This window comes from Mirounga leonina, unplaced genomic scaffold (assembly GCF_011800145.1).
Source record: "Mirounga leonina isolate KUSES-001 unplaced genomic scaffold, KU_Mleo_1.0 Mir_170, whole genome shotgun sequence".
Classification (NCBI taxonomy): Eukaryota; Metazoa; Chordata; class Mammalia; order Carnivora; family Phocidae; genus Mirounga; species Mirounga leonina.
Genome location: NW_023270433.1, coordinates 34,837,117 through 34,850,741, shown reverse-complemented (window position 1 = coordinate 34,850,741; position 13,625 = coordinate 34,837,117). Strand labels below are relative to the sequence as shown.

The window sequence follows — 13,625 nt, the reverse complement described above, 5'->3', positions numbered from 1 at the left end:
TGGGTGCAGTTCGTGGTGCCCCAAAACACAACAGTAACATCAAAGATCACTGATCACAGATCACTGCAACAAACATAATAATGAAGTTTGAAATACTACAAGAATTACCACAGTATGACAGAGACGCAAAGTGAGCAAATGCTATTGGAAAAATGGTGCCAAGAGACTTGTGTGACACAGGGTTGCCATAAACCTTCAATGTGTAAAAACACATTATCTGTGAAGCACAATAAAATGAGGTATGTCCCTACTATACACAGATGCCTTAGCTGTATATTTGAAAGCCACTGCAAGAGTAGGTCTTACACATTCTCATTACAAGAAAGAAAAGTTCTACATGTAAGGTGATGGTTCTTTTACTGTGGTGATCATTTTTCAATATATATAAATGTTATATAGCATGCTTCCTATTAGCAAAAAAATTTTTGTTGTTGTTAAGAAATTCATATTAGATGCCTTAAGAAGTTACATTACCTTCGAAAAGTAAGCAGTGCAACAGAAATCTCTTCCTGAAAGGGATTTTAACTAATTAAGAAAATGCAAAAATGTTAGGATTTCCACAAAGAAATATTTATTTTTTCTTTAGAATTTGGCTCAGAACAGTAACATAAAAATATTTACATTAAAATAAATATGTGATTAATTAACTATATGTAATAATTATTGTTGGAATATATTAGCCTTTCCATGAATTTAATAAAAACTAAGATTTGGTTTTAGATTTAGTACCATCCTTCCAAATATTTGGTATGAAACTTGGTAGCAATGCAACTCTCTGGCGTCCAGAGCAGTGACAGATGTCGCCAAGGAACCGATACCGCCTCCCCCCGGACGTTGATGGCCAAGCAGACCAGCTTCCTTCCTAGGAATCACTGTGGAATTTTTCAACAATAACCAGGACCTGGAGGTTATTTCAGGGCTGGTGGAATTCTAGGAATCAGCCAACCTATCTTTTCACATGAACCCACCAGGAAGGAAGTGGTTCAAATGCAATATTGATTCTTTCACTTTATTTTGTATGCTAACACCGAAACAATGCAAACCTTCAGGTTTTCCTAAAATAAAAATCTGAAAAACATGCATATGCTTGTTTAGATCATCTAAAAGTACCCATAAAAACCTGTCACTAGACCAAATACTGTACTGGCAGAATGTCCACAGAATAGAGGAGTACTTGATTAAATTTATCATTGAGGGACAGCATCAAAGACAAAGTGAGTCAGTCTTATTAAAGTTGTTGGTAGCATGAAGTAAATTAGGATATATTCACATTTTGCAAGTTTTTTTATCTGAGAGCTTGTATGGCGTAGCAGAAAAGCACAGAGGGACCTGGGATCAAACCCTGTTTCTGAGACTCACTAGCCACATGGCTTTAGGTCCATCACTTCAGCACACCAAGACTTAGTTTGGGGTCGTATAAAATGGAAATGAGGACACTTACCTCCCAGGTTGTGTGAATTTAGAATAATTTATATGAAGCACCTAGTTCAGAGCCTGGCATACAGTAGGTACTTAATAAATGGTGGGTATTAGCATTTCTTCTAGGTTAAAATTGATAGCAAGAATCTTGGCCTTTGTATCTTGACACCAATGAAAGCACAGAATCTTACTGAGCCCGAATCCAGAGTCACAGATCCGGGCTCCGCAAACACTGCCTTAACAGATACTCCAGAGTCCTACTCAACATCAGCACGAAAAGTTACTGAAGGGAGAGGTGTCTGTCAGCAGCAAGGATCCTTTGGGGATGGTTAATCTCCTTTCAGAGGCTGTAAGTCCTAGTGGCTTCTCAGCTGTCCTTAAGAAGATAAGGACAAGGTCAGCAGGGCCACTGTCATTCAAATCCCTAAAGTTGCTCAAGATTCTGCAAGAGTAATAAATAACATTGTTAAGCAAACAACATTTGGGGGTGACAGAGGTGTCCAATGTCTTGATTGCGGTGATGGTTTCACAGATGTATACATGTCAAAGCTTATCAGATTGTACGCTTTTTAAAAATACCCCAGTAAAGCTGTTTTTAAAAAAAGTTTACTTAAGCCTTTCACAGTGAGATTTCCTTCTGTCTCCTGACCGGATCCCTTTCCGCAATCTGAGTTTAGGGTGAGAGGAGGAAGGATGAGTGATTTACACTCCAGTCTCGAGGCCCTGCCTCAGACAAGGCCTGCAGGTCTACGTGGTCCATCTAGTAAGCAGAGCCCTGAGGCATCCTTGTCTACGATCACAGCTCCTTTGGCACAGAAGATTGTGACTGGTACTTACAGGGTTTGAGCTGAAATGACCCCAGAAAGAGCAGCATTTACAAAAGTGAGGGTTGGGAAAGGTGACTTCGGAAGAGGAGACTAAAAGCAAAAATTTAACTGCCGAAGTCACCTGCCAAATACCAAATTTAAATACCAAAACTGCTTTTTAAGAAACGCTCGTCTAAAAGACAACCTGATTCCACAAAGAAGCTCTGAGTCTCGGTCCAGGTCCACTCCCCAGAGGCCTAGCAGATCCTGCGAGTTGTGTAGTCCAGAACCATGCTCGCGGCGCCAAGCAGGGCAGGATCCACCAAATCCGAAACCACCACGTCCACATCCTGAACCGAGGACAAGGCTTGCTGGCGGATGACGTCTTTGACAATGTGGATGTAGTGACTGGCTAGGACTCCAGAGAGGATCACGAGGGAAGGATTTATGGTGTGGAGGATGTTCACAACCCCAAGACCCAAAGCCGTTCCAGCTACAAGAAAACAAAAAAGTAAATCAAATCAAAAACGTCAGAGGGGGCGCCTGAGTGGCTCAGTAGGTGAAGCGTCTGCCTTTGGCTCTGGTCATGATCTCAGGGTCCGATGGGATTGAGCCAGTGCTGGGCTCTTTGCTCAGCGGAGAGTCTGCTTCTCCCTCTGCCCCGCCCCCTACCTGTACTCTCTCTCTCTCTCTCTCTCTCTCTCAAGTAAAGTCTTTAAAAAAACAAAACCACATGGGGCGCCTGGGTGGCTCAGTCGTTAAGCGTCTGCCTTCGGCTCAGGTCATGATCCCAGGGTCCTGGGATCAAGCCCCACATTGAGCTCCCTGCTCAGCGGGAAGCCTGCTTCTCCCTCTCCCCCTGCTTGTGTTCCCTCTCTCGCTGTCTGTGTCAAATAAATAAATAAAATCTTTAAAAAAAATAAAAAATAAAACAACAAAAATGCCAGAGGATGGTGGAAAGAGTCAGCAGCCCAGAATACTGAGTACATTCACACTACATAACAGAAAGCAGTACTTGTAAAGCTATTTGTGATTTATTCTTGATATGAGAAAATGATGTTATGCTTTGAAATAAAAAAAGCTAGGTATACTATATACTGTACCATATGATCTCAACTATGTAAAAAAAAAAAAATAGGAAAGACTGGAAGGAGATGTTAATAGTTCATCTCTGAGTGGTAAAACCTGAAGTGAAACTTTTTCTTACTCTCCTATATTTCTCTAGATTTCCTGTAAGACGAACAAGTAGTTTATCCATAGTTGTAAAACAAAACAAAAAACCTGTTTAATAGAGGCAATGCTGCCAAATACCTTGAATGCCACTCCCTTTCTCTCTCTCAGAAAGCAGGAAAAACACCTCTGACCACACATTCCAGGGCACTGATCCCGAGGGAAGCTGGTTATGTGCGGGAGCCCTGGGCAGTCTGAGGGCCCCCCACGGCAGAGCTGCCCGGAGCCACACGCTCACCTGTTCTCAAGATGCTCTGGGCCTTCGCGTTGCCAAGTTTCGCAGCTTGGATGAGATGGACCGCGCTCACGGCCTCGTCTTTCAGCACTGACATCCCTTCCACCAAGAGCAGGTCCTCTGTGTGAGCAGAGGGGAGAAGCAGCGGGCATTAGGGAGCCATGGCAGCCCTGCAGGGGGCCCGGGCTGAGAAGTCTGCCTGTGGGCAGCGAGCCCCCAAGTAGAAAGACAGCGTGTTCTTTTCACACTGGCAGAGCTTTTTCTCATTCACAAATGTCCACATACATTGCTCCAGAGGCCACTGCTGCCCTCTTGCTGCCTTGCTTACACATCATCCAGAACTTTCCTAACCAGAAAATCCTCACCTCCGATCAGAGCCTCCCAGCCAGACCTCTAGCTTCCGACTTCTCACTTCACATGCAACAGAGACTCGTCTATTTCTCTCCTTCCTTTATCCATCCCAGGTGCACATCACTTGCAGGCCCCCCAACCTACGGCAGCGCCTAAAGCACTGACACAGACCGGGGTTCAGTCACCAGCTCAGCCACGACCAGCAGCACAACCACATCCAGGGCACATCCCTTCTACACCCTTTTCTTCTCTAGAAAATGGGGGTACCACCATGTACCCTAGCAGGATTATTTGAGGAACTAAATGAGATCATGGACGTAAAGAACGTCATCAAATGCTGGCCAAGTCAATGTTCACTAAATAGTAAGCAGTTCTATTATCTGTAGTGCTTGTCTTTTCTGCCCCTCACTCTGCCCGTCATCAACCCGGGTCCATATCCTCCTCGTCTGCTACCATACTTGGGCTCTGATGAGAGCAAATCCCAACCATGCAGGCTGCTACCTAGCCCCGGCCCAGGGATCTCCTCACAGCTGCCCACCAGTCTCTCCCATTCCCCCCCATGGCTCTTCTCAGCTCCCACCACCTCAAACCTTCTACCCCACCCCCACTACCATAAGACCTCCGGACTGCTGACCTCTCTGATAAAGGACCCCAGGAGGCAGGGGTTCCCTTACTTTCCTGTCCCCGCCTAAAAACATGTCTGTATTTGCACACCTTCACTCCTCCTCTCCCTCTCTCAGGCCCTCTACTCAGCCTTGCAGCTCATCTCCTCCCGGCTCCTCAGGGGCCTTACAGTGGGGACTCAACTGCCCCTTCTCTTCTGCATTCTCAATCTTCGCTTCCATCCCCACTGTCTTTCCACCGACAGATGCTCACAATCTCCCTGTCCTCAAAGCACTTCTTCCCTCTTATTCAGAGTAGTCAGGCTTCTGCTCCTGCTATTTAAGTGCGCTCTTTCTTAAGACACGCATTTGCCCCCAGGGAGACAAAAACTGTTGAGGAAAAAAAAAAAAAAGCTTACTCTTTTTATACAAATAGTACATAAACACAAACAGATAAACAGATCTGTGGTTGTGAAGTATCACGTGTGGAGGCAATGATTAGGAAAAAAATGTCCAAACAGGCCCCTAAGGGAGGCTAATGATAAAAAAGAAGTTGAAAAACAAAGTTTTCAGGGTTTCAAATCATGTCCTCATGGCCAAAGCCAATGAGCTCTTCTGATTTTCTCTTACTCATAAGCAGCACTTGACATTCCCAGTGTGATTCCTTGAGACACTCTCCCTCTGGCTTCTGTGACTTTACCCTTTCTTGGTTTTCCTTTCTGCCCATTAAATGCTGTTTTGCAGGATTCCACCCCTGACTCTTGCCTCATTCCAAACCTCATTCAGAGGTTTAACTGGCACCTCAGCACTGATGATTCCCAAATCCCCACCCTCTAGCCCAGTACTCTCTCCTGAGCGCAAGACCCCCGTAGCCAGCTGCCGCCTGCACATCTCCAGCCCACATCCCGCAGGCGGGATCCCCCACCCCCACATCCCTTTCCGCTGCAGCCAGCTCCGACCAGAAAACCGAAGTCACTCTAAAACTGTACCGTTTAAAGCTACTCCATTCGACTACTATTTTTCTCCCAGAAAACAAAAAGTTACAGTTTAGTGAAGAGTCTAAAATTCAGACCTGACCATGTTTTTCCCCCAGAAGTTCTCAATGGCTTCTCCAGTAGGTGCTGGTCTTGGCCTACCTCTTGCTACGCTCAACCCTACCCTGCCCTTTATGCACCCACAGGACTGTTTCCCAGGCTTGAAAGCATCCCTGGCTCATCCCAACTTGCCCTGCTAATTCTATTTACCCTCTCTCAACCCCCAGACAGCACCTTAACACTCCCTTCCCCCCATGAAGAGGGCAGGGAGGGAACTCTGGTGTCATATGCACCTACATCCCCTGGCCATCAGTCTCAGGGCACTTGACACTGTATTATAATGACAGTAAATGACTCCCTCTTGCATTAGACTAGAAACCATCCTGACTTTTATAACATGTCCAGAAATAGCTTTAATTCAAATAGACTCAGAGTTCACAACTGTAGTATGTTAATCCATTTACTTCTTTAGCTAGGGGCTGAGGAAACAATCAAATCTTCCCCACTATCCTGGAGCTCAAGACCCTTGTCCATCCCCACCACTGGGAAGTGTTAATATGGGTCAGGACTAAGGGGATTTCGGAGCTTTGGTATAAGGAAGGCCCGCCTTTCCTCCAGGAAGTGAGAAGGGTAAAAGTTCTGGCTTCAGTGTCCAGCTCTTTTTGGAATACCTACTTTGAAATACTTGTCTACCATATAGCTATTTAATTCCTCAGGTGAAAGAAACCAACCATCATGTAGCTTTTTTGCTTCCCTCTGCAAGGCCATTCCAGAGGCGTATGCTTCAATACATCCATGACTTCCACAGGAACAATCAGGCCCATCCAGAGACACAACAAGATGGCCAAGTTCTGCAGCACAGAAGGAGCTTCCGTGGATCAGCTCGTGCTGATGGATGATCCCCCCGCCAATTCCTACAGGGAGAGAACAATCACTGAGGTGGCTCTTCAACTGAAACAGGAAGCTGTGATATAGCAACTCCTCGTCTGTTTAGCAAAGCTTTGGAATGTGAGGTTCTTTATGATGCCTTCTCTCCTAAGTAGCTGGAACTTACTAAGTACCGACACTTTACCTGGAAGCATTTTGGAGGGAAATATTTCAAGCAGATCCCTAACCTTAACCCTAATGTTGCAACCCTGCGTTGCATCTACTTGGCTCACTGTGATTTCAACCACAGCTGTGGGGAATAGACCCACACAGGCTCGGACTCACTGTGTGATGACAGTGTACCACCTCAAGCTCACATGGCCTGTCTCCTCACTGAGGCCATCTCCAACATTAAAGTAAGAGTCTCGTCATCCACGAGAGCACAGGACATCCTCAACCAAGCATGGCAAGAGCCAGCAGATTCCAGTGGACAATTCTGGATGGTCTGCAGACTTCTTGGCAGGTTCTGGTAGATTTCAGCCCCCACTGCACTCAAGGCAACTTGGATAATGGCTTTCCACCTACTCTGTTCTACTCTTCTCACTCCTTCACTCTTGCTTCTCAGGAACACCTCCGACATAAAATAACCTAAGTCCTCATCCTGGGCTCCGGTGTAGGAGAAACTCAAGGGAAGACCATCTTTCCAAAATATATCATACACCACTCTCTTTCTTAAACAGAGCATACAAAATATGATTTTGCCTCTTCTTAATGCCACCATGTCTAAAACTCTGTGACTCAGTCATTATGAGTATCAATGACTCTTGTTTTGTGGCGTTTAGGAGTCATTAAGGAGGAAAGCCTGAGAAGGCTCTGCTTTTTAGACTTATCCTGCCATCAATTACTTCCTGTGGCACCTACTCTTCAACTCCACCCCTCTAATTTGCAAACTATCCGCTCTGACAGGAAATCTAGGAAATGATCTCCAAGCTTGCTAAACCTGTGTCTGAGACTAAGAGAAGAAGGGCCTGAGCTTCCAGAGGAGGTAGCATCATGTAGAGTTTAAGAGCACACAAGTTTTGAGGTTAGACCTATCTGGGATCAAACGGTGGCTCAACCACCTACTAGCGGAGTCTGTTTCCTCATTCCAAAAACAAACTAGAACATCAGCAAAAATGGCAGAGTAGGCAACTCCAAAAGTCCATCCCTTCACTAAAGCAATGAATAAACTGGCAAAAACTGTCAGAACCAATTTTTTTGGAGCTCTGGAAACTAACAAGTTTGTAACAACCAGGGGAATGCTTAATCAAGAAAAAAAAAACCAGCTGAATTTTAATGAGAGCGCTTTCTGGCATTTTCTGGTCCCACCACCCCCTCTTCAGCTTGGTGGCCTTGAACCAGCCCACATTCTCAGTAAAGATGGCAATACTGGAGGGAGCAAGACTAACTATTTTCAAAAAACTGTGGTGGTTTGTTTTGACCTACTTGGCAGCTCCCACCTCAAAAAGCTTGTTATGGCACCTACCTCAGAACTTGAGGGGGCTACCCAGGGGGTGTTTGTCAAAGACATTTAAAGGAAAAATATATTTATTAGTCTCCGCTGTCCAGGACAACATCTGATAGTTGAGGCAAATATTATACTAACCAAAAAGACTGGGAGAAGCTGGGAATGAGTAGCTTTGGGGAGTAAGCGCTTTGAATAGCTCTGACAAGTTCCTGGGAGTCTGAGGTCCACATGCATGCCCAGGGCGGGGCACATGCTCAGGAAAGCCTAGGAAGGCCCTATGCACTCACACGGGGCTCACCTTCTGGCTCTACTCAAGCAGGAAGTGAAGACTAAAGCAGACTTACAAGCTGCCTGGATGAAGCTGAGGGCATGCCCCGACACACAGTCTAGCTCCCGGAGCCACCTGCCCTCACTTCTCTCACCTGTGCCTGTGGTAAGTGTCACAAAGTTTTCCAGGCCCTTTCCTTGGCCAAATTTCCTTTCCGCCAGGGCAGCACAATTGCCATCATTGTCCACCCACACGGGGAGATGCAGGGTGTCAGAGAGGGGGGTCCTGAGGTCCACGGAGTTCCATTCTTGAATCAATTTGGTTGAGTGCAGCACAATTCCTTCCCGAGGATTTACACGGCCACCCGTAGAAATACCTGAGCTCCACCACACACAAAAGGAAAATAATTCTCATAAGCCATTTTAGAAAAGTGTGCCAAATTCCTGGGTTTCAAGCACAAATTAATTCACCCAAGATCTCCTAAGACAAATATTACCAAAGACTGCAAGGAAATGTCAGGCAATTCTGAGCTAAATCTGTAGCTCCCCACCAATGTACCGTACCCATGATGATTACTGGTGTTCCAGAAAGTCCCCATGCTTGGGGCCCAGAGACAGGACCTGGAGCCACATACACAGGGCAGTGACCTGACGGTCAGTCATGCATCAGAACTCAGTAAACTCTGTATATCAAAATGAACATTTCTTGAATATGCAATTCACAATCTCACCTACTCCCAAAATTCTGCAGTTCAGTTTTACAGCTTCTGCTGCAGCTTCTACACACATCTGTAGGATTAAATTAATCCTCTCTTCATAGGTTTTAGGATTGAACTGAGTATACTTCTTAACAATTTCACCCTAAAAGAGAAAAAAAACAAACCCTATCTCATTGATCGTAACTAAGGAGCATCCTGTGAATCTTCCGACCTTTTTCATGCTAAATCAGACTTCGCCATAGGACAGAGAGTCCTGTAGATTTAGATGAGTGCTCGGGACGGAGCCAGTCTGGTACAGGCCAGCCCTGAGGTGCGCCCAAGCCGTCTCCTGGGAGCCATCCTGAAGCAGTGGCGGCTCCACAGCAAACCACGGGCCCTCTTCCGGCGCCAAGTGAATGCTAGCTAATCTCAATCTTCATGAGAAGGTCATAGTTTTTTCTTTCAGGCTGACAAAATTTCCTTGCTTAAAAACTAAGGCAACTAAATAAATATCCTAAGGAGGTGAACCTTTAATCACCTCCCATAACAGAAGCCAATAACAGCACAGTTCCATGATGTTTAAATTACCGCGCTTTGTGGGCAACCCTCTCGGGTCCCCTTCCTCTTCGGGAGCTTTGTACTATCACATTGCTATCGCTCAATAAACTTTGCTTTGCTGCCCCCCGAAAATAAATAAAATTACTGCACTTTGTGATATGTTTTAATACTAGTCAAAGAGAGTCTCTCCTAAATTTTTTTAAAATTTTCTTTGCTCTACTCACTTGTGCATTATTTTGAGTAAATTTCAGAACAGTGTTGTTAAACTTTAAAAAAAAAATCCCATTAAAATGTGGACTAAAATTATGTTAAACTTATAATTCAATTTGGAAAGTGCTGACATTTTAACAATATTCAGCACTCCCATCCAGGACATTTTTCAAGCCTCTACCTTATATGCTAAAGTTTTATAGCTTTCTTTATATAGGTTACATTGTTTTTTGGTTTAGATGATTCTTACAATTTTTCTGGTTGTTGTTCTGAATAGGTTCTTTTTCCATTCTTCTGTTACTAACGGATTTTATCCATTTACAACGGTTAGAGCTGTCACTAAAGACTGTCATTAAAAAATAAACCTAGGGGCGCCTGCGTGGCTCAGTTGGTTAAAGGTCCAACTCTTGATCTTGGCTCGGGTCCTACTCTCACAGTCGTGAGTCTGAGCTCCACATTGGGCTCCATGCTGGGTTTGGAGCCTACTTAAACTAAACAAACAAACAAGAAAGCAAACCTAAACTTGTGCTTCTCAGACGTTCACTGTGCAGCAGAATCACCTGGGCTTTGAATAAATACTGATGCCGCCCAGAAATTCAAATTAGTCTTGGGGTGGGAGCCAGGTACCTATATATTTTTTAAAGCTTCCCGGTAATGCTAATGTGCAGTCAGGCTAACAAACACTCATTTACAGGAAAACTCAAAAATCTTTGCCTAAAATTTCATATAAGTAGGAAGTCACTGGTATTTATGTATTTATCCTAACATACATTTTACTCAGGTTATCTTATTAATTCTGCAAGCTTGTTTATTCATATTGTCATAATATTTTTTGTTTTACTCTGTGCACAATCCCCATTGTGCTGTTTGTTCCTTGCTTTTCTTCCCTTCCTAACTTCCAGAATTATGTGCAATAATGTTGCAGAAAACATCTTTCTTTTCTTCTTGATTTTAATAGGAATGTTTCTAGAATTTGACCACTACAAAGGGTTCTGGCTAGTGATCCAGAAAGACCATCTTTAGGTTAAGAAAATCTTCTCTCAATGCTTTTTAAAGAGTATTTACAAAGGAGACCATTGGCTTCTTCTGAGAAAATTATGTTTTGTTTTGCTTTATTTGACCTAAACAACTTTATTTTTTAAATCCTTGCCATTTCTCATAGACTCCTAAAATTTTATATACTACAATATTTCAAAGGTTTTTCTGGTAGGTTTATTCTTAAGTCATCAGAGATCATTTTAACATGAATAATTTATGTTTTTACGAAGGCTTTCTCAGTTTCTGTCAACACTGTGTTGGTCTTTTGGTTAAGGGATTGAAGGTATGCTATACTCAACTAAAATCATGTTCTATCTAGAGAAGATGCAATTCCCTTCACCATTTGCTGATACCCTCCCCTGGGTAGGGACAGTAATCAGCATGCTCCATGCTTTACCAAGTATAGAATTCCAGGTCTCCTGGATGGCAAGAGCCCTCTCTGGTGTATAAGGGGTCTTCCACTGTCAACTGAAGTCTACTAACTTGGATTCCCAGAGAATTTTACTTCTTTCAAATGTTAATGCTTAGTAAAACAGTGAGGCAAACATTGTAATGGATCCAAAAGTCAATACCGTGGGCAAATGATTACAAGCTCGAATGTATGTTTCTAGTCCTACCTTCCAACCATACTTAAAAAAAAAAAAATCAATTATTTATATAAGATATGAAGTTAAGGCTTGGGAATTGTTTTACCTTCATGCTGACTATTGCAACTCGGAGGTTTGTCCCGCCGAGATCAACAGCCAAGGCACTTAGAGTTTCAAGAATATGGTCAATATCTTGAGAGATATTCTCCTTCACAGGAGGAAAGCAGAATTTCTTTTGTAATGGCTCTTGAAGATCAATAGATTTAAGAAACTTCAAAATCCTTGGAACAGCATTTCCATCCCCATAGATCTTTGAACTGCAATATCAAAAAACTCAATTAAATTAAATGCTTCTCTCATACATGTTACATGATATGTAGGACATGGTAAAATAGAAACCGAGACTTCAGGTAATAAAGTTGTGCTTCTTCATTTTAAAATAACAACATCTGATATCTCCAGCAACACAGAAAGTACATGCACATTACTAACGGAAGGTCTAATTCTACTGCTGATTGAAATACAGCTATTTTCAGCCCGAGATACCATTAGCAAATGCCTCTATCATCAAAGACAAATTATCTTTGTTAAGCCAATTTCAGAATATAACATAGTTTGGGAAAACAAATTTATGTACTTACTGCTTTTTTAATCTTTACATTCATGGGGAAAAATAGTTATTTTCAGAACTCAAACATTTCAAACATTCAAATATAGGAAAATCTCATTAATTTGAAATAGAAAGGAGAGCAGTCTAAATTACAATGCTGAACTAGACTATTTTTAAATAAAATCAGTTATTTTCTAAGATTTACAAAAGTCAAAGTAGGCTAAAGACGTATTTCCTGGCAGAAGTGCTATATTAATTAACTGAGACAAATAAAAGAAGTTATCCTCCATTTGAACCCTTGGTAGAATAATAGGGGTTATATTAGCAAGTCCTGTCTCACTAGCAGCTAGGGGACCCCTAGGGATGCAGAATGAAAACTCTGTTAAAATGAACTGAAGAATGGTCACAGCTTAAAAATGGTACCCGAGGCAGCTCCCCTTTGAAATCACTAAAAAGGGTATATATACTCACCAAGGGTATTGTTTACCAAACTGAAGGTGCAATGCTTGCAGTATTTTGTCTTGGGTATCAGCATCCCGGACATGAAGGACATTCTCCCCTAGGTGAACCCAGTGACACAATGATTTGGAAGTGGAAATGTCCAAAGAATAAAGAAATTAGCAATGTGCTGTGTTGTGCTCAAAATTAACCCTGAAACCCAGAGAACTTCAAATGAGTCTTCTATTAGAGCAGCATCAACTTTTCTCCTTTATACCTTTTAAAGCACTCTCAGCAAGATTTCCATGAATCAAATACTTAAGAACACTAGGGTCCTTTATTCCCAAAGAGAATAAATCAAGTTCTTGTTGGGGTGCCTGGGTGGCTCAGTCGTTAAGTGTCTGCCTTCGGCTCAGGTCATGATCCCAGGGTCCTGGGATCGAGCCCCACATTGGGCTCCCTGCTCAGCGGGAAGCCTGCTTCTCCCTCTCCCCCTGCTTGTGTTCCCTCTCTCACTGTCAAATAAATAAATAAATAATCTTAAAAAAAAAAAAATCAAGTTCTTGTTGATTTACTAAAAAAAATAACAGCAAAATTTCACCCCCCCGCCCCCCCCCCCCCCCAGTTGTCTAGTGTGTCCACTCTTTCCATCATCTACTCAGCCGGCTGTTCATCAGCTACTCAAGCGAGGTTCGTCAGTCAGTCAATAAGCCCTTCAGCTCTTCAGTCATTTTGTCTCCATGTATTTTCTGACCAATGTGATGGAGTCAATACAGTGAAAATAGCCATATTTTTCAATAGAGCTGCCTAAGAAGAGAAGAGCAGAAGAGCGGTAGCTAGAGAGAGGTGTGGGGTCATTATTTCTAAGATGTGAGAGGCTGAGGCATGTTTCAATGATGAGGAGGCTGAAGATTCATGGCAGAGAAAGGATGCCCCTGAGGTCCTGGAGAAAGTAGGAAGGGTGGGGATCTAGAACATGGGTAGAAGGCTGAGAGGTGGGCAGGACAGAGAGACGCCACACCCTCCGAAGTAAATAGGTAAGAAGGAAAGGATGGGTAGGCATGTGTTTATCTAAGTGTGTTGACAGAATATACAAGACTGCCTTTGACAACAGAAGACCCGTTGCAAATCCAGCGTTCAACTGTCTGTTCGAATCGACCTTGAACTC

The 13,625-nt window shown here is 43.3% G+C and overlaps 1 protein-coding gene across 3 annotated transcripts in view; it reads right to left on the bottom strand.

Annotated features, from left to right (window-relative positions):
* Positions 1-1,297: 1,297 nt before the first annotated feature.
* GNE (glucosamine (UDP-N-acetyl)-2-epimerase/N-acetylmannosamine kinase) overlaps positions 1,298-13,625 on the bottom strand; it is a 33,406-nt gene continuing 21,078 nt past the window's right edge. For all 3 annotated transcript variants that reach the window (XM_035016310.1, XM_035016308.1, XM_035016309.1), the window contains exons 6-12: positions 12,491-12,578; positions 11,516-11,726; positions 9,050-9,179; positions 8,474-8,695; positions 6,409-6,591; positions 3,694-3,810; positions 1,298-2,718 (exon numbers count right to left, since the gene is read on the bottom strand). In XM_035016310.1, the coding sequence (XP_034872201.1) occupies positions 2,483-2,718; positions 3,694-3,810; positions 6,409-6,591; positions 8,474-8,695; positions 9,050-9,179; positions 11,516-11,726; positions 12,491-12,578 (1,187 nt within the window). In that variant the 3' untranslated portion in view covers positions 1,298-2,482. The remainder of the gene's footprint in view (positions 2,719-3,693; positions 3,811-6,408; positions 6,592-8,473; positions 8,696-9,049; positions 9,180-11,515; positions 11,727-12,490; positions 12,579-13,625) is intronic.